At 57.5% G+C, this 24,035-nt stretch overlaps 1 protein-coding gene across 1 annotated transcript in view; it reads left to right on the top strand.

Moving 5' to 3' along the window:
- Nucleotides 1–24,035, top strand: part of KMT2D (lysine methyltransferase 2D) — a gene marked incomplete at its 5' end in the record, with an annotated part of 33,670 nt that overhangs the window by 6,689 nt on the left and 2,946 nt on the right. The window contains 41 exons of the mRNA XM_082666153.1: nt 105–209; nt 955–1,136; nt 1,285–1,449; nt 1,545–1,654; nt 1,753–1,800; nt 2,467–2,688; nt 2,918–3,037; nt 3,128–3,232; nt 3,462–3,592; nt 3,677–3,824; nt 4,024–4,089; nt 4,268–4,378; nt 4,580–4,717; nt 4,822–4,906; nt 5,137–5,378; nt 5,477–5,550; nt 5,760–5,810; nt 5,941–7,752; nt 7,861–8,040; nt 8,119–8,255; nt 8,488–10,355; nt 11,886–12,009; nt 12,156–12,240; nt 12,350–12,416; nt 12,517–12,749; nt 12,850–13,803; nt 13,981–15,681; nt 15,815–15,955; nt 16,079–16,246; nt 16,406–16,565; nt 17,191–17,266; nt 17,438–17,613; nt 17,722–17,852; nt 18,541–18,673; nt 18,752–18,879; nt 19,028–20,168; nt 21,035–21,171; nt 21,270–21,400; nt 23,084–23,369; nt 23,609–23,682; nt 23,810–23,918. Of these exons, the coding sequence (XP_082522279.1) occupies nt 105–209; nt 955–1,136; nt 1,285–1,449; nt 1,545–1,654; nt 1,753–1,800; nt 2,467–2,688; nt 2,918–3,037; nt 3,128–3,232; nt 3,462–3,592; nt 3,677–3,824; nt 4,024–4,089; nt 4,268–4,378; nt 4,580–4,717; nt 4,822–4,906; nt 5,137–5,378; nt 5,477–5,550; nt 5,760–5,810; nt 5,941–7,752; nt 7,861–8,040; nt 8,119–8,255; nt 8,488–10,355; nt 11,886–12,009; nt 12,156–12,240; nt 12,350–12,416; nt 12,517–12,749; nt 12,850–13,803; nt 13,981–15,681; nt 15,815–15,955; nt 16,079–16,246; nt 16,406–16,565; nt 17,191–17,266; nt 17,438–17,613; nt 17,722–17,852; nt 18,541–18,673; nt 18,752–18,879; nt 19,028–20,168; nt 21,035–21,171; nt 21,270–21,400; nt 23,084–23,369; nt 23,609–23,682; nt 23,810–23,918 (12,255 nt within the window). The remainder of the gene's footprint in view (nt 1–104; nt 210–954; nt 1,137–1,284; nt 1,450–1,544; nt 1,655–1,752; nt 1,801–2,466; nt 2,689–2,917; nt 3,038–3,127; nt 3,233–3,461; nt 3,593–3,676; nt 3,825–4,023; nt 4,090–4,267; nt 4,379–4,579; nt 4,718–4,821; nt 4,907–5,136; nt 5,379–5,476; nt 5,551–5,759; nt 5,811–5,940; nt 7,753–7,860; nt 8,041–8,118; nt 8,256–8,487; nt 10,356–11,885; nt 12,010–12,155; nt 12,241–12,349; nt 12,417–12,516; nt 12,750–12,849; nt 13,804–13,980; nt 15,682–15,814; nt 15,956–16,078; nt 16,247–16,405; nt 16,566–17,190; nt 17,267–17,437; nt 17,614–17,721; nt 17,853–18,540; nt 18,674–18,751; nt 18,880–19,027; nt 20,169–21,034; nt 21,172–21,269; nt 21,401–23,083; nt 23,370–23,608; nt 23,683–23,809; nt 23,919–24,035) is intronic.

The raw sequence follows: 24,035 nt of genomic DNA, 5'->3' as shown, positions 1-24,035 counted from the left end.
TTCTTTGACTCCCTCTTCTTAGATTAGTGGTGTAGTCAGTTACTGGGACTGAGTGGTATTGAGGATGTGAGGTTGGACATTTGGGTTTCTGTGTGTTTCCCCAGGACATGTGTGTGGTATGTGGCAGCTTTGGCCGGGGGGCAGAGGGCCACCTTCTTGCCTGTTCCCAGTGCTCTCAGTGCTATCACCCTTACTGTGTCAACAGCAAGGTGAGTTCAGGGCCCAAGAGGTCTGGCCTGAGGGATGGGGTCGTTACTGCTTATCCTAGTTCCCTGTCCTGGCCACTCTACTTAAAGTGGCCATTGGTCATGGCAGTTGTTCATCAGTTTCCAGTGGTTGTCAAATTCATCTTGGGAAAAAATACTTTGGAAACCGTAGTGGTCTTTACGAGTTTCTTTGTGGTAGACCATGACTTGCTGGTATAATTCAGTCCATCATATAAACTGTGAGAACTTTACTAGTAGAAAACATGATATGGTCTGGATATAAAATGTAAAATCAGAATCAAACACATGTCCACAAAGAGAAAGCAGTGTTTTTGACTCAAGTATGATCAGTCATTTTGGGGTTTTCACTAATGTTAATTTAGAATTTGTCCACTGCTAACACTCACTAACTTGCAGCAGTAGCAGGTTCTACATGTTCAAGAAAAACCGGGGGAAATACAACCTAATTCTATCCACAGTCTTTTTGGAGACTTCGCTAGTGAAAGATCCTAATGAGGCAGTGGCCGGGTGAGGCTGTTCTCTGATCAGCAGAGACCCCTGGAAGCCTAAGTTTAAGATCCACTATTTTTGGGGTGAGGGTGCTCTGTGTAGCTTCCCTGTGCTCAAATGGAGGTCTGGCCTGGGTACTGGGGTCCTCCAGCCTCACCTGTGTAAGTCCCCCCCTCCCCTGAGAGGTCTGCCCTGCCCTCCGCATCACCTCCTGAGGAATTGCCATCTTCTGCACCAGATCACCAAGGTGATGCTGCTGAAGGGCTGGCGTTGCGTGGAGTGCATCGTGTGTGAGGTATGCGGCCAGGCCTCAGACCCCTCCCGCCTGCTGCTCTGTGATGACTGTGACATTAGCTACCACACGTACTGCCTGGACCCGCCACTGCTCACCGTGCCCAAGGGTGGCTGGAAGTGCAAGTGGTAAGGAGACTGGGAGCTTCAGAGGGGCCTGAAGTGTTTGAGTGGGTGTGGTGTTGACTACATGGCAGAGGCGGGGTTTAGAAGGCCGGGCGGCTTTGGATGCTTGGGTAGGTTAGGTGCTGAGGGTCTGTCTTTCTGCCCCCACCAGGTGTGTGTCCTGTATGCAGTGTGGGGCCGCCTCCCCTGGCTTCCACTGTGAATGGCAGAATAGTTACACGCACTGCGGGCCCTGCGCCAGCCTGGTGACCTGCCCGATCTGTCATGCCCCGTATGTGGAAGAGGACCTCCTGATCCAGTGCCGTCACTGTGAACGGTGAGGGTGCCCCTTTCTCCTCATATAAGCCCCCTCTTCCCTGTTCTCAGCCTGGCGTTGTCTCAGTTTATCCCCTCCTGTCTCCCTTCTCCCAGGTGGATGCATGCTGGTTGCGAGAGCCTCTTCACAGAGGATGACGTGGAGCAGGCGGCCGATGAGGGCTTTGACTGTGTCTCTTGCCAGCCTTACGTGGTAAAGCCTGCTGGTGAGTACCAGGGGCGGGGGAGGGGGGAGGAGGGGTCGGGCAGGGGTGCCTTGCTTTGGGACAGGGCCTCTAGCTGCCTTACTTTGTCCTCTCCACAGTGCCTGTTGCGCCTCCAGAGCTGGTGCCTATGAAGGTGAAAGAGCCGGGTGAGTCACAGAAATTCTGAATGCCAAAGCCAGAGGAGACCTTAGGCACTTAGTCCAGCTCCAGCCCCCCAACTTTATCTCGTTATTTTTCGGAGAAGGAAACTAAGACCCAGGGGGGTTGAGTGGCCTGCCCAAGGTCACTCCATAGGTCAGTGGTGAAGTTATGACGAGAACCAAGGCATCCAGTTTCCCAGACAGAGTTCCTTCCACCAGGCAACGCGGCCTTTGTACGGCTAGAATCTCACCTCCAGAGAGCACGGAACACAGCTTTCTCCTTAATGAAGGAGCTGGGGCTCTCCCACCTCCATCGTGATGTGGGCACTGCTCCTGGCATCTGGGGCACTGTGAGCTGGCATTCAGCAAGGAGGGGCCCTCCTGGCCTCAGACAACTGGAGAATATATTGGGTGAACTGAGGGTGAATCTTGAGCAAAGTCCGGCTTCAGCAGGAGCGGTCTCTCTGATCCCCCTGGTTACCTGAGGGAGCGCCCGGGCCTCAGCTGGCGCCCGCTGGTGGTCTCTCCTCTCCAGCCCTCAGACCCCAGTCTGGACTTCAGTCTGTCTCTCTCTCGCTGCTTTTGTCCCAGCTAGGGACTTAGGCCGAAACTTGGAGTTCTGCGCTCCTTGGGGCCTCCATCAGGGGTCACACGCTCTTCCCCCTTGTGCAGAGCCCCAGTACTTCCGCTTCGAGGGTGTGTGGCTGACAGAAACTGGCATGGCTGTGCTGCGTAACCTGACCATGTCGCCCCTGCACAAGCGGCGCCAGCGGCGAGGACGGCTTGGCCTCCCAGGCGAGGCAGGGCTGGAGGGTCCTGAGCCTTCTGATGCCCTTGGCCCTGATGACAAGAAGGATGGAGACCTGGACACTGATGAGCTGCTCAAGGGTGAAGGTCAGGCTGGGGAGTCTCAGGGAGTGCCAAAGTAATGGGAGCATGCCTGTGAGAGTTGAATGTTGGGTAGGAGCTGCATTATCACTCCCAGTCACCCTCAAGGCACTGTTGGTCTTGCCCAGATGGCTCTGTGGCAGGGCACTCAGCTCTGTTCTTAGGTGGCAGGATGACAGGGTTAAAAGGGTCCATGCCTCTGACCTGCTTCCATCTCGTCTGTCCCCGTACACAGGTGGTGTGGAACACATGGAATGCGAAATTAAACTAGAGGGCCCCGTCAGCCCTGATGGAGAGCCTGGCAAAGAGGAGACCGAGGAAAGCAAAAAACGCAAACGCAAACCCTATCGGCCTGGTGAGGCCCTGCGATGCAGAGGTGGGGGTGGTGAGGGGCAGCTCACCAGGTCCCCAGCGGCTTCTCAGCCTCAGCTCTGTCTCCTTATAGGCATCGGTGGTTTCATGGTGCGACAGCGGAAATCCCACACCCGTGTGAAAAAGGGGCCTGCTGCACAGGCGGAGGTGTTGAGTGGGGATGGGCAGCCCGACGAGGGTGAGACGGGTGAGGGCTCCAGTGGGGCCTGGGAGAAGGTGGGGATCACAGGACCTGTGGGACACTGCCAGGGAGGCCTGGGGCAGGGGAGTTCACTCAGAGGGCCAGGGGAGTAGTGGGCCCACTACTGGCGCTGGGGAGAGAGTAGGCAGAAAGCGTCCCCAGGCCAAGTTGGGAGCAGCATGCCCGCTGTCCCCAGAGAGGCAGACACCTCCCATTCGGTCCCCAGTGTTGCCTGCCGACCTGCCTGCAGAGGGCTCTGTGGACCAGAGCTTAGCTGATGGGGATGAGAAGAAGAAGCAGCAGCGGCGAGGGCGCAAGAAGAGCAAACTAGAGGACATGTTCCCTGCTTATCTGCAGGTGGGTCTTAGGCTCCGAGGGGCAAGGGCAGTGTCGGTCCTGCAGGGCATGAAGAAGCCTGTTTCTCCCTGACTCCTCCCACAGGAAGCCTTCTTTGGGAAGGAGCTGCTGGACCTGAGCCGGAAGGCCCTTTTTGCAGTTGGGGTGGGCCGGCCAAGCTTTGGACTAGGAACCCCAAAAGCCAAGGGGGATGGAGGCTCAGATAGGAAGGAGCTCCCGACCTCACAGAAAGGTTAGTCGTGTGGGGGTAAGGTGGTCTGAAGGGGTCCAATTTCGCTCTGTGCTTAGAAGCTGGTAAGAGATTTTAGTGGGAAATGGGCTGGTCTCCAGGAGTTGAGGGTGGGCCAAGGGCCCTGGCCTTGGAGCTGGGGTCCTATTCGGGGCATCACATGTAGGGCATCTCTGATTGGAATGGCGACTGTTGCTCATAGGAGATGATGGTCCCGATGTTGCAGATGAAGAATCCCGTGGTCCTGAGGGCAAGGCTGACACATCAGGTGAGGGCTGCTGGGAGGACTGTGTGCCATCTTGGTTTTGCTTATGTCAGTCTGTTCTGCCGCTGAGCACTATCAGGGATGGAGGCTGGAAAGTGTTCCATGCCTTCTGCGGTTCAGGGTGGCCAGTGTGGTACCTCCATACTGGCCTTGGCTGATGGGTTTCTCCTGGCAATTGCAGGACCTGAGGATGGCGGCGTAAAGGCATCCCCAGTGCCTAGTGACCCTGAGAAGCCAGGCACCCCGGGGGAAGGGATGCTTAGCTCTGACTTAGACAGGATTCCCACAGAAGGTGAGGCTGTGACCCACACTCCTTGCCTATAAGGGTCCTCTGTGGGAGAAGGAGAGCATCCTACCTGTGAGACTCTCATCTCTACAGCTTCTCTAGTGGGGAGTCGTGGGCACCTTCCCTGGCCGTGACCATTTGTAGCCCTGTGGTGTCCCTTCAACTCCCCAGTCTTCCTCAGCAGCATCCTTCATCGATCCCTCACAGAACTGCCCAAGATGGAATCCAAGGACCTGCAGCAGCTTTTCAAGGATGTTCTGGGTTCTGAGCGAGAGCAACATCTGGGTTGTGGAACCCCTGGCCTCGACGGCAGCCGTACACCGCTACAGAGGCCCTTTCTTCAAGGTGATCTGGATAGGAGTGGTTTGAAAACTGGGTGGGCAGGTGTGGCCAAGCCTGCCTCCAGCATGGGCCACTTACTCCTTTCGCTGATCCTGTGCCTCTTGTAGGTGGACTCCCTTTGGGCAATCTCCCCTCCAGCAGCCCAATGGACTCCTACCCGGGCCTTTGCCAGTCCCCATTCCTGGATTCTAGGTTGGTATTTATGCTTAACCCCCGTGGGCAGTCTCTTCCTTCCAACTGGGGCCATGCCAAGGGAGGGAACCTTGGACTCTTGGGTGCTGCTGTAGCAACACCTCCCTCTGCTCCTTTGTTAGTGACTGTCCTCTGTTGGGGCAGGGCAGTGGCCTGGGGACTCTGGGCAGTTTGTCTGGGGTGGGACTTGGCGTCCCTGCCCTCTGTGACTCTCCGCCCCTGCGCCCCAGGGAGCGCGGGGGCTTCTTTAGCCCGGAGCCCGGTGAGCCAGACAGCCCCTGGACAGGCTCGGGGGGCACCACGCCCTCCACCCCGACCACGCCCACCACAGAGGGTGAGGGCGACGGGCTCTCCTACAACCAGCGGAGTCTTCAGCGCTGGGAGAAGGACGAGGAGTTGGGCCAGCTCTCTACCATCTCACCTGTGCTCTATGCCAACATTAACTTTCCCAATCTCAAGCAAGATTACCCAGGTACCTGTGGGATGAGGGCAAGGGAGACAACCTGTAACATGGCACGTGCAGGGGGTCACCTGCCAGGTCTCCTCTAACACATTCTGTCTGCCCTCCAGACTGGTCTAGCCGCTGCAAACAAATCATGAAGCTCTGGAGAAAAGTTCCAGCTGCTGATAAAGCCCCCTACCTGGTGAGACAGAGGGAGCCTGGGTCAGCGTGGGAACTGAGGGTGTGGGGTGACTTTGGGAAGGTCGCCTCAGTTCTTTCCATTCCCCACTCCCAAAGCAGCTGGGCCAGTAGGGATCAGCTTCTGGGTAGGCAGTGTGAGTGACATTGCGAGGGCTGGGGGCTCAGCGTGAGATTGCGTCCTAGCCTAAGGTTGTGTCCTCTATTCCTCAGCAAAAGGCCAAAGATAACCGGGCAGCTCACCGCATCAACAAGGTGCAAAAGGTGAGTGGGGGCCAGGCTGGGCCGTGCCGTCCAAGACCTGTAGTGGGGCGGGCTCTCTAAGGGTAGGGGGGACGTAGGGCCTGCCTACAGCAGCCTGACTGACTGCTCTGTGCCTGGTCTCTCCCTGTAGCAGGCTGAGAGCCAGATCAACAAGCAGACCAAGGTGGGCGACATGGCCCGTAAGACTGACCGACCGGCCCTACATCTCCGCATTCCCCCCCAGCCAGGGGCACTGGGCAGCCCGCCTCCTGCTGCTGCCCCCACCATTTTCATTGGCAGCCCCACTCCCCCCGCCGGCTTGTCTACCTCTGCGGATGGGTTTCTGAAGCCGCCGGCGGGCACGGTGCCCGGCCCCGACTCGCCCGGTGAGCTCTTCCTCAAGCTCCCACCCCAGGTGCCCGCCCAAGTGCCTTCGCAGGACCCCTTTGGACTGGCCCCCGCCTACGCTCTGGAGCCCCGCTTCCCCACGGCACCACCCACCTATCCTCCCTATCCTAGTCCGACCGGGGCCCCCGCGCAGCCCGCGACCCTGGGCGCCTCATCTCGTCCTGGGACCGGCCAGCCAGGGGAGTTCCACACCACCCCACCTGGCACCCCCCGACACCAGCCCTCCACACCTGACCCCTTCCTCAAACCCCGCTGCCCCTCACTGGACAACTTGGCTGTGCCTGAGAGCCCAGGGGTAGGGGGAGGCAAGGCTTCTGAGCCTCTGCTGTCGCCCCTGCCTTTCGTGGAGTCTCGGAAGGCCCTAGAGGTGAAGAAGGAAGAGCTTGGGGCATCGTCTCCCAGCTATGGGCCCCCAAACCTGGGCTTTGTTGACTCACCCTCCTCAGGCCCCCATCTGGGTGGCCTGGAGTTAAAGGCACCCGATGTCTTCAAAGCCCCCCTGACCCCTCGGGCATCTCAGGTAGAGCCCCAGAGCCCAGGCTTGGGCCTAAGGCCCCAGGAGCCGCCCCCTGCCCAGGCTTTGGCCCCTTCTCCTCCCAGCCACTCGGACATCTTTCGCCCTGGCCCCTACCCTGACCCCTATGCCCAACCCCCGTTGACCCCTCGGCCCCCACCTCCACCCCCTGAGAGCTGCTGTGCCCTGCCTCCTCGCTCACTGCCCTCTGACCCTTTCTCCCGAGTGCCCGCCAGTCCCCAGTCCCAGTCCAGCTCCCAGTCCCCGTTGACACCCCGTCCTCTGTCTGCTGAGGCTTTCTGCCCATCCCCTGTTACCCCTCGCTTCCAGTCCCCTGACCCTTATTCCCGCCCACCCTCACGCCCTCAGTCCCGGGACCCGTTTGCCCCACTGCATAAGCCGCCCCGCCCCCAGCCCCCTGAAGTTGCCTTCAAGGCTGGGCCTCTAGCCCACACTCCGTTGGGGGCTGGGGGTTTCCCAGCAGCCCTGCCCTCAGGGCCGGCAGGTGAGCTCCATGCCAAGGTCCCAAGTGTGCAGCCCCCCAATTTTGCCCGGTCCCCTGGGACTGGTGCATTTGTAGGCACCCCTTCTCCCATGCGTTTCACTTTCCCTCAGGCAGTAGGGGAGCCTTCGCTAAAGCCCCCTGTCCCTCAGCCTGGTCTCCCTCCACCCCATGGGATCAACAGCCATTTTGGGCCCGGCCCTACCTTGGGCAAGCCTCAAAGCACAAACTACACAGTAGCCACAGGGAACTTCCACCCATCGGGCAGCCCTCTGGGACCCAGCAGTGGGTCCACAGGAGAGGGCTATGGGCTGTCCCCACTACGCCCCCCATCAGTCCTTCCACCACCTGCACCCGATGGATCCCTCCCCTACCTGTCCCATGGAGCCTCACAGCGGGCAGGCATCACCTCTCCAGTTGAGAAGCGAGAAGACCCAGGGGCTGGGATGGGCAGCTCTTTGGCGGCACCTGAACTTCCAGGTACCCAGGACCCAGGCATGTCCAGCCTCAGTCAGACCGAGCTGGAGAAGCAGCGACAGGTGAGTCGACATCCTGGACCTGAGCACCCTCCACATCTCCTCTGTTTCTGTGCCAGCCCTTTGGTTTGAGTAGAATGGACTCACCCCTCTTCTCTGTTCCCTGCGCAGCGCCAACGACTACGGGAGCTGCTGATTCGGCAGCAGATCCAGCGCAACACCCTTCGGCAGGAGAAGGAAACCGCGGCAGCTGCCGGAGCAGTGGGGCCCCCGGGCAGCTGGGGTGCTGAGCCTAGTAGCCCTGCCTTTGAGCAGCTGGGTCGAGGCCAGACCCCCTTTGCCGGCACCCAGGTAGGTAGAGTGGCAAGGGGTAGTGGATCCAAGATGCTGAAGGTGGCCCCCACCTTCATCTACCCTCATCTCTCCTAGGACAAGAGCAGCCTTGTGGGGCTGCCCCCAAGCAAGCTGGGTGGCCCCATCCTGGGGCCAGGGGCTTTCCCCAGTGATGACCGACTCTCCCGGCCACCTCCACCAGCCACCCCTTCCTCTATGGATGTGAACAGCCGGTGAGGCTCCAGGGGGTGCCCTGGGGGAAAATCAAGGGAACATGTTGTACCTCCATTGTGTGCTGCCTCTGATTTTCCCGTCTCTCTAATCCTTCTTCAGCATCACTTAACTTCGCTTCCCCATTCCTTCCCCCTCACTGCATTAACTCCATCCTTCCTTCCTTAGGGCAGCCCGTGTTCTAGCTCTTTTTCATCCTGCTTCTGTCTCACTGGCTACTGCATATTCTTCCAGGCAATTGGTGGGAGGCTCCCAAGCCTTCTATCAGCGAGCACCGTATCCTGGGTCCCTGCCCTTGCAGCAGCAGCAGCAGCAGCAGCAGCAACTGTGGCAGCAGCAGCAACAACAGGCAACAGCAGCAACTTCCATGCGACTTGCCATGTCGACACGCTTTCCGTCAACTCCTGGGCCTGAACTTGGCCGCCAAGCCATAGGTTCCCCCTTGGCGGGAATTCCCACCCGCCTGCCTGGCCCTGGTGAGCCAGTGCCTGGTCCGGCTGGTCCTGCCCAGTTCATTGAGTTGCGGCACAATGTACAGAAAGGACTCGGACCGGGGGTGCCTCCGTTTCCTGGTCAGGGCCCCCCTCAGAGACCCCGTTTTTTCCCTGTAACTGAGGATTCTCACCGACTGGCCCCTGAAGGGCTTCGTGGCCTAGCAGTGTCAGGCCTTCCTCCTCAGAAACCCTCAGCCCCGCCGGCCCCTGAACTGAACAACGGCCTCCATCCAACGCCCCATACCAAGGGTCCCAACGCGCCTGCTGGCTTGGAGCTAGTCAGCCGGCCCCCCTCAGGCGCTGAGCTTGGCCGCCCTCCTCTGGCCCTGGAAGCGGGGAAGTTACCCTGTGAGGATCCTGAGTTGGATGACGACTTTGATGCCCACAAGGCCCTGGAGGATGATGAGGAGCTTGCTCACCTGGGCCTGGGTGTGGACGTGGCCAAGGGAGATGATGAGCTGGGCACCCTGGAAAACCTGGAGACCAATGATCCCCACCTGGACGACCTGCTCAACGGGGATGAGTTTGACCTGTTGGCCTACACTGACCCTGAGCTGGACACCGGGGACAAGAAGGACATCTTCAATGAGCATCTGAGGCTGGTGGAGTCGGCCAATGAAAAGGCTGAGCGGGAGGCTCTGTTGCGGGGGGTGGAGCCAGGACCCTTGGGCCCTGAGGAGCGCCCTCCCCCCGCTGCTGATGCCTCTGAGCCCCGTCTGGCGTCAGTGCTCCCCGAGGTGAAGCCCAAGTTGGAGGAGGGTGGGCGCCACCCTTCCCCTTGCCAGTTTACCATTACCACCCCCAAGGTAGAGCCATCTCCAGCCACCACTTCCCTAGGCCTGGGGCTGAAGCCAGGACAGAGTGTGGTGGGCAGCCGGGACACTCGAATGGGCACAGGACCTTTTTCCAGTAGTGGGCACCCAGCTGAGAAGGTCCCCTTTGGGACCACAGGAGGACCACCAGCTCACCTGCTGACCCCCAGCCCACTGAGTGGCCCAGGAGGGTCCTCCCTGCTGGAGAAGTTTGAGCTAGAGAGTGGGGCCCTGACCTTGCCCGGTGGACATGCATCTGGGGATGAGCTGGACAAGATGGAGAGCTCACTGGTAGCCAGTGAGTTGCCCCTGCTCATCGAGGACCTGTTGGAACATGAGAAGAAGGAGCTGCAGAAGAAGCAGCAGCTCTCAGCACAGCTGCAGCCTGCCCAGCAGCAGCAGCAACAGCAGCATTCCCTACTGTCCACCCCGGGCCCTGCCCAGGCTGTGTCTTTGCCACATGAGGGCTCTTCTCCCAGTTTGGCTGGCGCCCAGCAGCAGCTTGCCCTGGGACTTGGAGGTTCCCGACAGCCGGGCTTGGCCCAGCCACTGATGCCCACCCAGCCACCAGCTCACGCCCTCCAGCAGCGCCTGGCCCCATCCATGACCATGGTGTCCAACCAAGGGCATATGCTAAGTGGGCAGCATGGGGGACAGGCAGGCTTGGTGCCCCAGCAGAGCCCACAGCCAGTGCTGGCACAGAAGCCCATGGGTAGTATGCCACCTTCCATGTGCATGAAACCGCAGCAGCTGGCGATGCAGCAGCAGCTGGCTAACAGCTTCTTCCCGGATACAGGTAACCTCATCTGGGGGTGCTGGCTTATCGCCGTTACCACTAAATGCTCACTGAGGCTGCAGACCCAAGATCCTCCCTAGTTAAAGGGGATGGGACACAAAGAGCTTTGGCCAAATCCCATACGAGTGGTGTAAGCAGAAGCACTGTAGCTTTTAAGGGAGAATAGTGCCCGGCGTACAGCAGGCATTCAGATGTGGAATGAATGAATGGAACAGACACATGACGTCTGATTAGCAAAGGCTTTGTAGCTGGGGTGAGACCCAAAGATTAGGACTTGGAGAGGAGTGGTGCAAGAAAAAGCAACCGGGTTGGTGAAAAGACTTAGTGAGACTTAGCAGCAGGAAAACCGATGGGGTATATTTGGAGACAACGAGTGGAGACAATGGTTAGCCTGGAGCCGGCTTTGCGGAGAGAAGTGAGGGGGCGCTACCGTAGCTATGGAGAGGTAAGAAGAGGGCCCAGATTGAAGAAGACCTCAAATTATAATAGCATCTATTGAATAATGGTGGTTTGCCATGCCAAACACTGTGCTGAGCGCTTTACATTCATTGTATAATTTAATCCTCACAACAAACACATTAAGTAGGTACTATTATTACCGTGGAGTGTAGAAAAGGAAACTGAGGCAGAGAGGTTAAGTTAACTTGCCCAAGGTCACACAACTAACAGAACTGGAATTTGAACCCTGGCCCTCATATCCTCTTAACTGTTTTACTGCCTCAAAATAACCAGGAGAGGGGGTTGGGTTAGTCCTCTTAAAAGTAGGGGGTCAGGGGACTTCCCTGGCAGTCCAGTGGTTAAGACTGTGCTTCCAATACAGGGCGCGAGGGTTCGATCCCTGATTGGGGAACTAAGACCCCACATGCCGCGCGGCGGGGCCAAAAAAAGAAAAAAAAAGTAGGAAGTCAGTTAAGCTCTCTGAGCAGTGGAGAAATATATAATGTACAGGATTTCAGGAAGATTTAAGTTTTTGGTGGCTGCTGGTTTCTCTTTTCCTGCCCAGCATCCTGGACAGGCAGAAGAGTGGTCTGTAGGTGATGCGTGTTGTGCCCAAAACAGCTCTGGCGTTGGGCTTTGGCACAGTGCCCGCATCTTGGGTTCTTGGGCTGCGCTTAGTTGCCCTAAGAACACTACTTTTGAAGAATGCTTTCTAGGTCATAAAGTGTACTCGTATTCTGGTCACATTTGATCCTCTCAGTAGCTCTATGAGGTGAGCAGAATAAGGAATCATGATCTCTACAAAATAGAAGAGTAAACTGAGGCCCAAAGAGGTGAAATGACATTGATACATTGGCTCAACAGATATTTACTGAGTACTTTTTCCTAGCACTGTGCGTGTAAAAACGGAGCCACATGTTCTGTGAATAATAGAACTGAGTCACCTATGCTGCCGGGCTCCTAGTCCGGTGGTCTTTCCACCATGCCGTGCCGTTGTTCTGGTTGGCTTAGTGAGGTCAAGGTGTTGGAACAGCAGACATGGAATGGGGCATTGACCTCAGTGCCCAGCTCACTTGGCTCCTCCCTCTCCAGACCTGGACAAATTTGCTGCAGAAGATATCATTGATCCTATTGCAAAGGCCAAGATGGTTGCTTTGAAAGGCATCAAGAAGGTGATGGCTCAGGGCAGCATTGGAGTGGCACCTGGTATGAACAGGTAAGGCTTGCAGGGTGGGAGTGTTGGCCCTTCCTTTTTCCAGTCCTTCCCCTGTTCTTCCTGATCCTGCTTCCTTCTTGTCCCACCTCTTTGCCCTTCAACTTTCCCCATCACCGACACATCCTCTTTGCTTTGGCGGACTCCAGGCAGCAAGTGTCCCTGCTAGCCCAGAGACTCTCAGGGGGGCCCGGCAGTGACCTGCAGAACCACGTGGCAGCTGGGAGTGGCCAGGTAAATAAATGGTCAGGTGGGAGTGGGAGCTTGGGTCCTGTGCCATCAGGCCACCCTTCTTAGGGCCTGGTACAGAACAGTGACCCTTTAGCTGTCTCTCTCGTCACAGGAGCGGAGTGCCGGTGACCCCTCCCAGCCTCGTCCCAATCCACCCACTTTTGCCCAGGGAGTGATCAGTGAGTATGGGGCTGGGGAGGAGAGTGCAAGGAAGGGGCTTGGGGTATGTGGGGAAAGAGAGACTTGGATCACCTGACACCCGCCCGCTTCCTTTCCCAGATGAGGCTGACCAGCGGCAGTATGAGGAGTGGCTGTTCCATACCCAGCAGCTCCTACAGATGCAACTGAAGGTGCTAGAGGAGCAGATTGGGGTGCACCGCAAGTCCCGGAAAGCTCTGTGCGCCAAGCAGCGCACTGCCAAAAAGGCCGGCCGTGAGTTCCCAGAGGCTGATGCTGAGAAGCTCAAGCTGGTTACAGAACAACAGAGCAAGATCCAGAAACAGCTGGATCAGGTGGGGAAGGCAGACTTCGGCCTAGCAACCGGGAGCCTGGGAAGAGGGGTGGCATGGGTGGGCAGGCTCCAGGCTGACCTTCCTGACCCTCCCGTGTTAGGTCCGGAAGCAGCAGAAGGAGCACACTAACCTCATGGCAGAATATCGGAATAAGCAGCAGCAGCAGCAGCAGCAGCAGCAGCAGCAGCAGCAGCAGCAGCAGCAGCAGCACTCGGCTGTATTGGCCCTTAGCCCTTCCCAGAGTCCCCGGCTACTCACCAAGCTTCCTGGTCAGCTGCTCCCTGGCCATGGGCTGCAGCCACCGCAGGGGCCCCCCGGTGGGCAAGCTGCAGGTCTTCGCCTGCCCCCCGGGGGCATGGCACTACCTGGACAGCCTGGTGGCCCCTTCCTCAACACCACCCTGGCCCAGCAGCAGCAACAGCAACATTCTGGTGGGGCTGGGGCCCTCGCCGGCCCCTCAGGGGGCTTTTTCCCTGGCAACCTTGCTCTTCGAGGCCTAGGACCTGACTCGAGGCTTTTACAGGAGAGGCAGCTGCAGCTACAGCAGCAACGCCTGCAGCTTGCCCAGAAACTGCAACAGCAGCAGCAGCACCTCTTAGGACAGGTGGCAATCCAGCAGCAACAGCAGCAGGGCCCAGGGGTACCGGCAAACCAGGGTCTGGGTCCCAAGCCCCAAGGGCTTCTGCCTCCCAGCAGCCATCAGGGCCTCCTGGTCCAGCAGCTGTCCCCGCAGCCACCCCAGGGGCCCCAGGGCATGCTGGGCCCTGCGCAGGTGGCAGTGTTGCAGCAGCAGCAGCAGCAGCAACAGCACCCTGGAGCTCTGGGCCCCCAGGGCCCTCACAGACAGGTGATCCTGACCCAGCCCCGGGTGCTAAGTTCCCCCCAGCTGGCACAGCAGGGTCAGGGCCTTATGGGACACCGGCTGGTCACATCCCAGCAGCAGCAGCAGCAGCAGCAGCAGCACCAACAGCAGGGATCCATGGCGGGGCTTTCCCATCTTCAGCAGGGTCTGATGCCACACAGTGGGCAGCCCAAACTGAGTGCTCAGCCCATGGCCTCCTTGCAACAGCAACAGCTGCAGCAGCAGCAGCTACAGCAGCAGCAGCAGCTACAGCAGCAGCAGCAGCTACAGCAGCAGCAGCAGCAGCTACAACAGCAGCAGCAGCTACAGCAGCAGCAGCAGCAGCAGCAGCTACAACAGCAGCAGCAACAGCAGCAGCAGCAGCAGCAGCAGCTACAACAGCAGCAGCAGCAGATGGGCCTCTTGAGCCAGAGTCGAACTTTACTGTCCCCTCAACAGCAGCAGCAGCAGCAGCAGCAGCAGCAGCAGCAGCAGCAGCAGCAGCAGCAGCAGCAGCAGCAGCAGCAGCAGCAGCAAGTGACACTCGGCCCTGGCCTGCCAGCCAAGCCTCTGCAACACTTTTCTAGCCCCGGAGCCCTGGGCCCAACCCTCATCCTAACGGGCAAGGAACAAAACATTGTAGAGGCGGCTCTTCCTCCGGAGGCCACTGAGGGGCCCTCCACGCATCAGGGAGGGCCGTTAGCAGTAGGGACTGTACCAGAGTCAGTGGCCACTGAACCAGGGGAGGTAAAGCCCTCACTCTCCGGGGACTCACAACTCCTCCTTGTCCAGCCCCAGGCCCAGCCTCAGCCCAACTCTGTGCAGCTGCAGCCACCTCTGAGGCTCCCAGGACAACAGCAGCAGCAAGTTAACTTGCTCCACACAGCGGGTGTGGGAAGCCACGGGCAACCAGGCAGTGGATCATCTTCTGAGGCCTCATCTATGCCCCACGTGCTGGCCCAATCCTCTGTTTCCTTAGGGGAACAGCCTGGACCCATGACCCAGAACCTTCTGAGCTCCCAGCAGCCCCTTGGACTAGAGCGGCCCATGCAAAATAATGCAGGGCCACAGCCTGCCAAACCAGGATCTGTCCCCCAGCCTGGGCAGAGCCTGCCTGGGGCTGGGGTCATGCCTACAGTGGGTCAGCTTCGAGCACAGCTTCAAGGAGTCCTGGCCAAAAACCCGCAGCTGAGGCACTTGAGTCCTCAGCAGCAGCAGCAGCTACAGGCACTCCTCATGCAGCGGCAGCTACAGCAGAGTCAGGCAGTACGCCAGGCCCTGCCCTACCAGGAGCCTGGGACCCAGCCTTCTCCCCTCCAGGGCCTCCTGGGCCGCCAACCCCAACTTGGGGGCTTCCCTGGATCCCAGACAGGCCCTCTTCAGGAGCTGGGGGCAGGACTTCGACCTCAGGGCCCACCCCGGCTCCCCGCCCCACAAGGAGCCTTATCCACAGGACCAGTCCTTGGCCCTGTCCTTCCCACGCCTCCACCGTCCAGCCCCCAAGAGCCAAAGAGACCTTCCTCACAGTTACCTTCCCCCAGCTCCCAGCTTCCCTCTGAGGCCCAGCTCCCTACCACCCAACCAGGAACCCCAAAACCCCAGGGGCCACCCTTGGAGCTGCCTCCTGGGAGAGTCTCACCTGCTGCTGCCCAGCTTGCAGATACCTTCTTTGGCAAGGGGCTGGGACCTTGGGACCCCCCAGACAACCTAGCGGAAGCCCAGAAGCCGGACCAAAGCAGCCTGGTACCTGGGCATCTGGAGCAGGTGAATGGGCAGGTGGTACCCGAGCCACCCCATCTCAGCATCAAGCAGGAGCCTCGGGAAGAGCCATGTGCCCTGGGAGCCCAGGCAGTGAAGAGGGAGGCCAACGGAGAGCCAATAGGGGCACCAGGTACCAGCAACCACCTCCTGCTGGCAGGCCCTCGCTCAGAGGCCGGGCATCTGCTCTTGCAGAAGCTTCTACGAGCAAAGAATGTGCAACTCAGCACTGGGCGGGGGCCCGAGGGGCTGCGAGCTGAGATCAACGGGCACATTGACAGCAAGCTGGCTGGGCTGGAGCAGAAACTACAGGGTACCCCCAGCAACAAGGAGGTGAGTACTCTAGCTGGAGTGGAGCAGACGGTGCGGGGCCTGGAGCCCGGGGGCAGAGTGAACAGGTCTGGGTGGAATGAGGTGAGGGCTCCCAGGGGGACGGCGGCCTTCACCGTGGGTTTATCTGGCTTAGGATACAGCAGCAAGGAAGCCTTTGACACCGAAGCCCAAGAGGGTACAGAAGGCAAGCGACAGGTTGGTGAGCTCCCGAAAGAAGCTGCGGAAGGAGGACGGGGTCAGGGCCAGCGAGGCCCTGCTGAAACAGCTGAAACAGGTGACCCCCAGGAGCCAGTCCCCTGGTCCCGTCCCAGGATAGGGGGCAGCCTGGCCCCCACCTGTGCAGTAGCAGAGATGTACACGCTGCAGGTTTCCAGCCTTGTCGTCTCGCCCCTCCTAGGAGCTGTCCCTGCTGCCCCTCGCGGAGCCCGCCATCACCGCCAATTTTAGCCTCTTTGCTCCCTTCGGCAGCGGCTGCCCAGTCAACGGGCAGTGCCAGCTGAGGGGGGCCTTTGGAAGTGGGACGCTGCCCACAGGCCCTGACTACTATTCCCAGCTGCTTACCAAGGTCAGAAAAATGGCAATACCTTTTGGGGACGGTGAGGTTCCTGGGGAGGTGGAGATGGGGATGGCAGACTTGTGGAAATTGCTGGTATAGTGTAGGGCCAGGAGATCATGTCAGTCTCCCTTTGCCATCTTGCACACAACACCCCACCCCCACCCCCAGAATAACCTGAGTAACCCGCCGACACCACCCTCGTCGCTGCCCCCCACCCCACCCCCATCGGTGCAGCAGAAGATGGTGAATGGCGTCACTCCATCTGAAGAGCTGGGGGAGCACCCCAAGGATGCCACCTCTGCCCGGGATACTGAAGGGACACTGAGGGGTAAGTCAGGAACGGAGCGAGCTTCTCCTTCTCTGCTAGGTCTGGGTGGCTGGGGTCATGTGGTACAGTTGAAGATAGGAGTGGGCTGTGTGTTGCTCTGTGTGCGTACACTCCAGGGTCCTTGAGATAAGAAGGGCCTCTTCAGGACTGATTTGTTGGAGGCGGTGGCTGGTTTCTGGAGTCTAGAGCAGAGGCAACAGGACAGGGAGTGTATTTATGAGGCTTTCACTTACACGGAATAGCCCAGCTTCCTTACCCAGTGGGTACGAACTACAGTCAGATCTGGATTTGAATCCTGGCTCCTGCATCGATTTAGCTGTGTTACTGCAGCCAAATTGATTGACTTGTGTGAGGCTCAGTTTTCTCACTATGGAATAAAAATAGTGCTCGCCTAATGGAGTCGCTAAAAGACTACAAACAAAGAAGGTACTTACAGAGTACCTCTTTAGAAAGGCTCAGTAAATATAGGTTGTCTGCCCTAAACTGGTAGGTGGGTGGATGGGTAGACAGTGGTCATGATAGCTAAGCTAGGTCTTGTACTAGTTAGGCCTGAACCGTGTGGGAGAAAGCACCATGGGCTCTGGCCACCCTCAGCCTGACTTTTCTTCTCCCACCTACCCCTCAGATGCTTCAGAGGTGAAGAGTCTAGACCTGCTGGCCGCCTTGCCTACGCCCCCTCACAATCAGACCGAGGATGTCAGGTGCGGGCGGGACCAGAAATGGGGATGAGGAATTGGGGTGCGGGCAGGTCGCCTTATTTTTCCCTTGGACGGTGGCAGATTTCAAGCAGGGCTGTGACAGCTACTAATCTCTAGATTTGGGAGGTGGCATCTGTAGGGCCTTAGCAATGGATGTCTGCTTTTGGCCCACAGGATGGAGAGTGACGAGGACAGCGATTCTCCTGACAGCATTGTGCCAGCTTCGTCCCCCGAGAGCATCCTGGGGGAGGAAGCCCCTCGTTTCCCTCAGCTGGGCTCAGGCCGGTGGGAGCAGGACGACCGGGCTCTCTCCCCCGTCATCCCCATCATTCCTCGGACCAGCATCCCAGGTAGAGGTTGCTCTGGGCATGTACCAGTCCTGGCCAGGCCGGGCTGCATTGTCAGAGGTTGGGGAGAGAGGCAGCAGGAGCTTACACAGGTCCCTCTTTCTCCTTCAGTCTTCCCAGACAGCAAACCTTATGGGGCCCTGGACCTGGAGGCCCCTGGGAAGCTGCCTGCCACAACTTGGGAGAAGGGCAAAGGAAGCGAGGTGTCAGTCATGCTGACAGTTTCTGCCGCTGCTGCCAAGGTATGTTCCTGGGGGTGCCTCGGAGGCCAAGGGGATGCTGGTCAGTGGGCAGTCCCGGGAGCTTCTCTGGATAAATACAATCATTTAAAAGTATGTATTGAGGACCTACTGTGTATGAAAGCCTGAGCTGGACTGTGGGATTAGGAAAAATGTAGCACAGGGGGTCCCTGCCCTCAAGGGGCTCACAGTTCAGTGGTAAAGACACAAGTCAACAAATAGGAGAGTGTGTATAATGCGACGAGTGCTACAAAACGGCGTGTCCCCAGTCACACTGGGTGGAATTCTGGTTTTTTGAAAATGTTATCAGGGTTTTGTGGTCAAAGGAAACTGGAAATCCCAGTTAAAATAGCAAAACAGGTTTCTTTATTACAAGACTCTTCAGATCCTTTACTTTGCTAATGTGTATTGTGAATTTCCAGGTAGTGGATGTAGTGTGTGTCATTTCCCAAACCCAGCAGACACAGGTCTCTTTCTGCGGAGCTCCCGTTAGTACCCACAGCGGTTAGGGAGAGGCTGCCCATAAAGGAAACGTATGAGAAGAGCTGGATGGCACAGGGGCAAGACTGATGGCACATGGCCACCTGGGGAGTTGCCTTCTGAGTGTCCTTGTCCCTACCAAGCTGGTGGTAGTTCTCACTCCACGCACTCTGCTGACACGGCTGTCCCATCCCCTTTCCTGCCCTGGCAGAACCTGAATGGTGTGATGGTGGCAGTGGCAGAGCTACTAAGCATGAAGATCCCCAACTCCTATGAGGTGCTGTTCCCAGAGAGCCCTGCCCGGGCAGGCATTGAGCCTAAGAAGGGGGAAGCTGAGGGCCCTGGTGAGTTTGGCAGGAAAACTCCTTGGGACCTGCAGGGAATGATTCTGGTGGCAGGCTCTGACCCCTTCCTTCCTGCAGGTGGGAAAGAAAAGGGTCTGGGAGGCAAGAGCCCAGAAGCTGGCCCTGATTGGCTGAAGCAGTTTGATGCTGTGTTGCCCGGCTATACCCTCAAGAGCCAGTTAGACATCTTGAGCCTCCTCAAACAGGTGGGTCTGTTGACGGGAAAGGGGTGGGTGTCTGGCTAGGACCGAGAAGGCACAGGGCTTTTGGGCGAGTGGAATCTGGGTGGGAGGAGAGAGGTGACTGGTTCAGCGAGGAGCTGGCACTAATGGTACAGGGTGTCTTCCCATATAGGAGAGCCCTGCCCCAGAGCCACCCACCCAGCACAGCTACACCTACAACGTCTCCAACCTGGACGTGCGGCAGCTCTCGGCCCCGCCTCCTGAAGCACCCTCCCCACCCCCGTCCCCTTTGGCGCCCTCGCCTGCCAGCCCCCCTGCTGAACCCTTGGCTGAACTTCCAGCTGAGCCCTCAGCTGAGCCGCCGGTCCCCTCGCCTCTGCCACTTGCCTCATCCCCTGAATCAGCCCGGCCCAAGCCCCGAGCCCGGCCTTCTGAGGAAGGCGAAGATTCCCGGCCCCCTCGCCTCAAGAAGTGGAAGGGGGTGCGCTGGAAGCGTCTCCGGCTGCTGCTGACCATCCAGAAGGGTGGTGTGCGGCAGGAGGACGAGCGGGAAGTGGCGGAGTTCATGGAGCAGCTTGGCACAGCCCTGCGACCTGACAAGGTGCCTCGAGACATGCGGCGCTGCTGCTTCTGTCATGAGGAGGGGGATGGGGCCACGGATGGGCCCGCTCGCCTGCTGAACCTGGACCTGGACTTGTGGGTGCACCTCAACTGTGCCCTGTGGTCCACGGAGGTATATGAGACCCAGGGTGGGGCACTGATGAACGTGGAGGTTGCCCTGCACCGAGGACTGCTCACCAAGTGCTCCCTGTGCCAGCGCACTGGTGCCACCAGCAGCTGCAATCGCATGCGTTGCCCCAACGTCTACCATTTTGCCTGCGCCATCCGCGCCAAGTGCATGTTCTTCAAGGACAAGACCATGCTGTGTCCGATGCATAAGATCAAGGGGCCCTGCGAGCAGGAGCTGAGCTCTTTTGCTGTCTTCCGGCGGGTCTACATTGAGCGAGATGAGGTGAAGCAAATCGCCAGCATCATCCAGCGGGGGGAGCGGCTGCACATGTTCCGTGTAGGGGGCCTTGTGTTCCACGCCATCGGACAGCTGCTGCCCCACCAGATGGCCGACTTCCACAGTGCCACCGCCCTCTATCCCGTGGGCTACGAGGCCACACGCATCTACTGGAGCCTCCGTACTAACAACCGCCGCTGCTGCTACCGCTGCTCCATCGGCGAGAACAACGGGCGGCCGGAGTTTGTGATCAAAGTCATGGAGCAGGGCCTGGAGGACCTGGTCTTCACTGACGCCTCTCCCCAGGGTGAGCACGGGGCCCTTGAAGTGGTAATACAGAATTGGGCAAGTGTCTCCCAGCGTCCCCTTTACGGTGTTGAGAAGACACCTGCAGGCTCCTCATGAGTGATCTTTCTCCCCCACTTAGGGCAGGCAGAGGTCTCTTGAAGGTCTCCAGAGAAAGTGTTTTGACCGCTCAGTCACCTTGAATTCCCTTGTGATAGAGGGTATTTTGCTTGTCTGACTACACGTATGTCAGCTCCTTCTCCTAACTCAGTGGATCTAAAGGATACAGTTCTGAGACTCCGCCTTCCAGCTCACCCAATCTGATTCTAGCCTTGAGTTCCTTATGGTTGCTTTTCGCTGGATAAGATCTTGATCTTAGTTTCAGTGTTACTGATAAAAGTAACAGTAAGAGTTACATTGTAGTGAGCATGTGCTGTGTGCCATAAACTAAGCTGAGTGATTTATACAGGTTATTTTGTTCACACAAAACCCTGCAAGCCGAGTACTCTTATTATGCCAAGTTTTACACATAGAGAAACTGAGTAGTGGAGAGATTTAAGTATTTGCCTTAAGGTCCCACGGCCAGTATTAGAACTTGAACCCAAGTCTTCTCAACTCCAAAACATGCCTGTGCTGGGTATCCTGGGCCCTGGGTTCATGTTTCTGTGTCACAAGGCTCTCTGATGCCCCTCCAGGGTGGGAAGCCTCCTGGCTTGTTGAGGGAGACTGAGATTGGGAGGCCAAGAGGGGCTCCTGAAGAACCACACACCCTCCTGACAGCAAGGTGGGCAGGCTACAGAAAACAAACGTAGCTTCAGGTGGAGGTTAGGGCTGAGGTCAGTGAGCAGAAGTTGCCTCTGAGGGCTGCTCTCTTTCCTTGCCTCTCAGCTGTGTGGAATCGCATCATTGAGCCTGTGGCTGCCATGAGGAAAGAGGCTGACATGCTGCGGCTCTTCCCCGAGTACCTGAAAGGCGAGGAGCTCTTTGGGCTGACAGTGCACGCCGTGCTTCGCATAGCTGAATCAGTAAGGAAGGGGCCAGGGGTGGGGGCAGGTGGGCGTGGGGAAGGTTGGTTCTGCCCCAGAAGTGCTCGGGCTAAAGTGAGCATGACCTGTGCCCACAGCTGCCTGGAGTGGAAAGCTGTCAAAATTATTTATTCCGCTATGGACGCCACCCCCTGATGGAGCTGCCACTCATGATCAACCCCACTGGTTGTGCTCGATCAGAGCCTAAAATCCTCACACACTACAAACGGTGAGCTTGTGGGGGGTTGGTAGGGACCCTCTGGCCAATTACAAGTGTTTGGGGTTACAGATCAGAGTTCCCTTGGAGAGACTGGGGGTTCACTCTAGGCCTCCTGATTAGAGGGTGCGCAGGTATCACTAGGGTATCCATTTCCTCCCCGAGCCTGCTCAGGTATTCTGGGTTGACCTGCAGTCTAGACATAGACTTATCTTGGGCACCCTGGGAATGGCCGTTGGGGAGGTTCTGGGTAGACAGTGGTGAAATCATGTGAAATGTATAAACGACCCAGTCACCACCTTCCTTTCCTGTTTTGCTTCCAGGGGGCCTGTGATTCTCCCAAACCTCAGACAGACGCCCCCTGAGTGCTAGGTTTGCCTTCCCTTCCCCAGACTGAGTTGGTGTCAAAAATAAATAATTAGGAATATAATAGGAAAAATAATAAAACCTTACATTTGTATAGCACTTTATACTTTTTTTTTCAAAGCGTTTTCACATCCATTATCTCATTTGATCCTCACAACAACCTTATGAGGTAGGTAGGGCAGGTGGTATGATCCCCATTTTACAGCTGAGAAAACTGAGACCCAGAAAGATTAAGTGACTAGACAAAGGTCACAGCTGGGACCAGAGCCTTATCTCTTGACTTGTGGTCCACTGTTCTTGCTGTGTACCACAGTAGGCTGACCTTGGTCCCTGGGTAGAGGGAGGCAAAATCCACGCGAGGAGGGCTTTCTTGAAGGCCTTCGGTTGCTCCTCAGGCTGTCGTAGAGCGTCAAACTCTACCCCAGCCAGCCCTGGTCCTTGATGCTCTACAACAGTGGTTTTCAAACTGTGTGTGTTCCAGAAAGCCCTGGAACACATAAACTGAGTAGGCAGAACTTGGCCCTCTCCATGCATAACTCCCCCTTCCCCAAATTGGATTCAACCAGAAGAGTTCCTTTTCCATCTAGTTTATGTATGGGAGTTCCGGTAATGTTTTGTTAAAGAAAAAAACAAAAAGATTTCTTCTGTATAAAAAAAGAACCAGTTTGAAAACCACTGCTCTGGGATGGGCAAGAATTTGGCTGGTGCCCTAGGGTGGTGAAAAGGCATCCTCCTAGGCAGCAGTCATTCCCCTGCACTGAGCCATCTGCACAGAGCCCAATGTTACATCAGAGAAGAGGACAGTCTAAAGAAAGGAAAGGATACTACCTTTTGGCTATGAATTCAGAGCCAATTTTAATTAAAATCCAGCCCAATGTGGTAGACATGGCCCCCATTTTCAGAGCTTCCAGTATGAGCAGGAAGTAGGACTCAGATATTTGAACAAATGATGAGCTTAAATTCCAGGCCTGAGCTGCTTGGGGAAGACCTCCCAGAGGTCTTGAGCATGGCCTTGAGTCTGGTTTGGCAGGAGGGTGGTAGAAGGTGGGGAGATGGGAGAGCGGGCTCAGTGTAGGGGAATCAGTGCCCCTTCCCTTCCTCCATGCCCCACCCCACCCCCCATCCTGGGCTTTCTTTGCCACCCAGGCTGTTGGAAGGGTCCCCATAGCTAGTTGCTGCCTCACCAAAGCCAAGACTCAGATGCCTCTACTCCATTCCCGAGGCAGCACATGCCCCTAACCGGAGCGTTGCACATCCCAGGGAGGAAGCGGGTGGCGTGTGCCTGGTCTGGGGGAGAGCTGTCTTGTCATGGACTATATCACCTCCCAGGCCCCACACTCTGAACAGCACCAGCATGTCCAAGGCATATCAGAGCACCTTCACAGGCGAGACCAACACCCCGTACAGCAAACAGTTTGTGCACTCGAAGTCATCTCAGTACCGGCGGCTCCGCACTGAGTGGAAGAACAATGTATATCTGGCTCGCTCCCGTATCCAGGGCCTGGGGCTCTATGCGGCCAAGGACCTAGAAAAGCACACAATGGTCATTGAGTACATTGGCACCATCATTCGCAATGAGGTGGCCAACCGGCGGGAGAAAATCTATGAGGAGCAGGTATGGGCTGGCAGAGGGGCCATCATGGTGCGTGGTCCACACTTAGCCAAGGGGCAAGGGGCAGGATTGGGGCCAGAGGAGCAGGTGGAAAGCTGTGGGAAGAGGAGGGGAGAGGCAGGAGAATGGAAGAATAGGAAATGAAGATAAGCCCACTGCCCAAGTCCACTCCTTGATCTCGCCACCGCCGCTGCCATTCTCTGATATTCTTGCCCCTTCCTCTGCAACCTCTGCCTTTCTAGAATCGAGGCATCTACATGTTTCGAATAAACAACGAACATGTCATTGATGCTACGTTGACCGGAGGCCCTGCCAGGTGAGAAAGGGATGAGTAAGAAGGTATTTAAGAGTCCCCTGGGGTGGCATTCTGGGGGTGGGCCAACAGGGAACCAGAACCATCCAACCCAGTTGCTCGGCGTTTCTGACTTTGTCCCACTGCCTAGGTACATTAACCATTCCTGTGCCCCTAACTGTGTGGCGGAAGTTGTGACATTTGACAAGGAGGACAAAATCATCATCATCTCCAGCCGGCGAATCCCCAAAGGAGAGGAGGTAAGAGGAAGCATCCCTCAGTGAGTGACAAAGCAGCTCCCTCTTCTCTGCCATTTGCCGCAAGTCAAAATCCAAGGCCACTGCCCTCCCCCACTTCCTCTGGGGGACTGGCATTGA

The sequence above is a fragment of the Grampus griseus genome (assembly GCF_964374135.1).
Source record: "Grampus griseus genome assembly, chromosome: 11".
NCBI lineage: Eukaryota > Metazoa > Chordata > Mammalia > Artiodactyla > Delphinidae > Grampus > Grampus griseus.
Note: the sequence above shows the minus strand (reverse complement) of the source record. Positions and strands in the feature narration are given on the sequence as shown.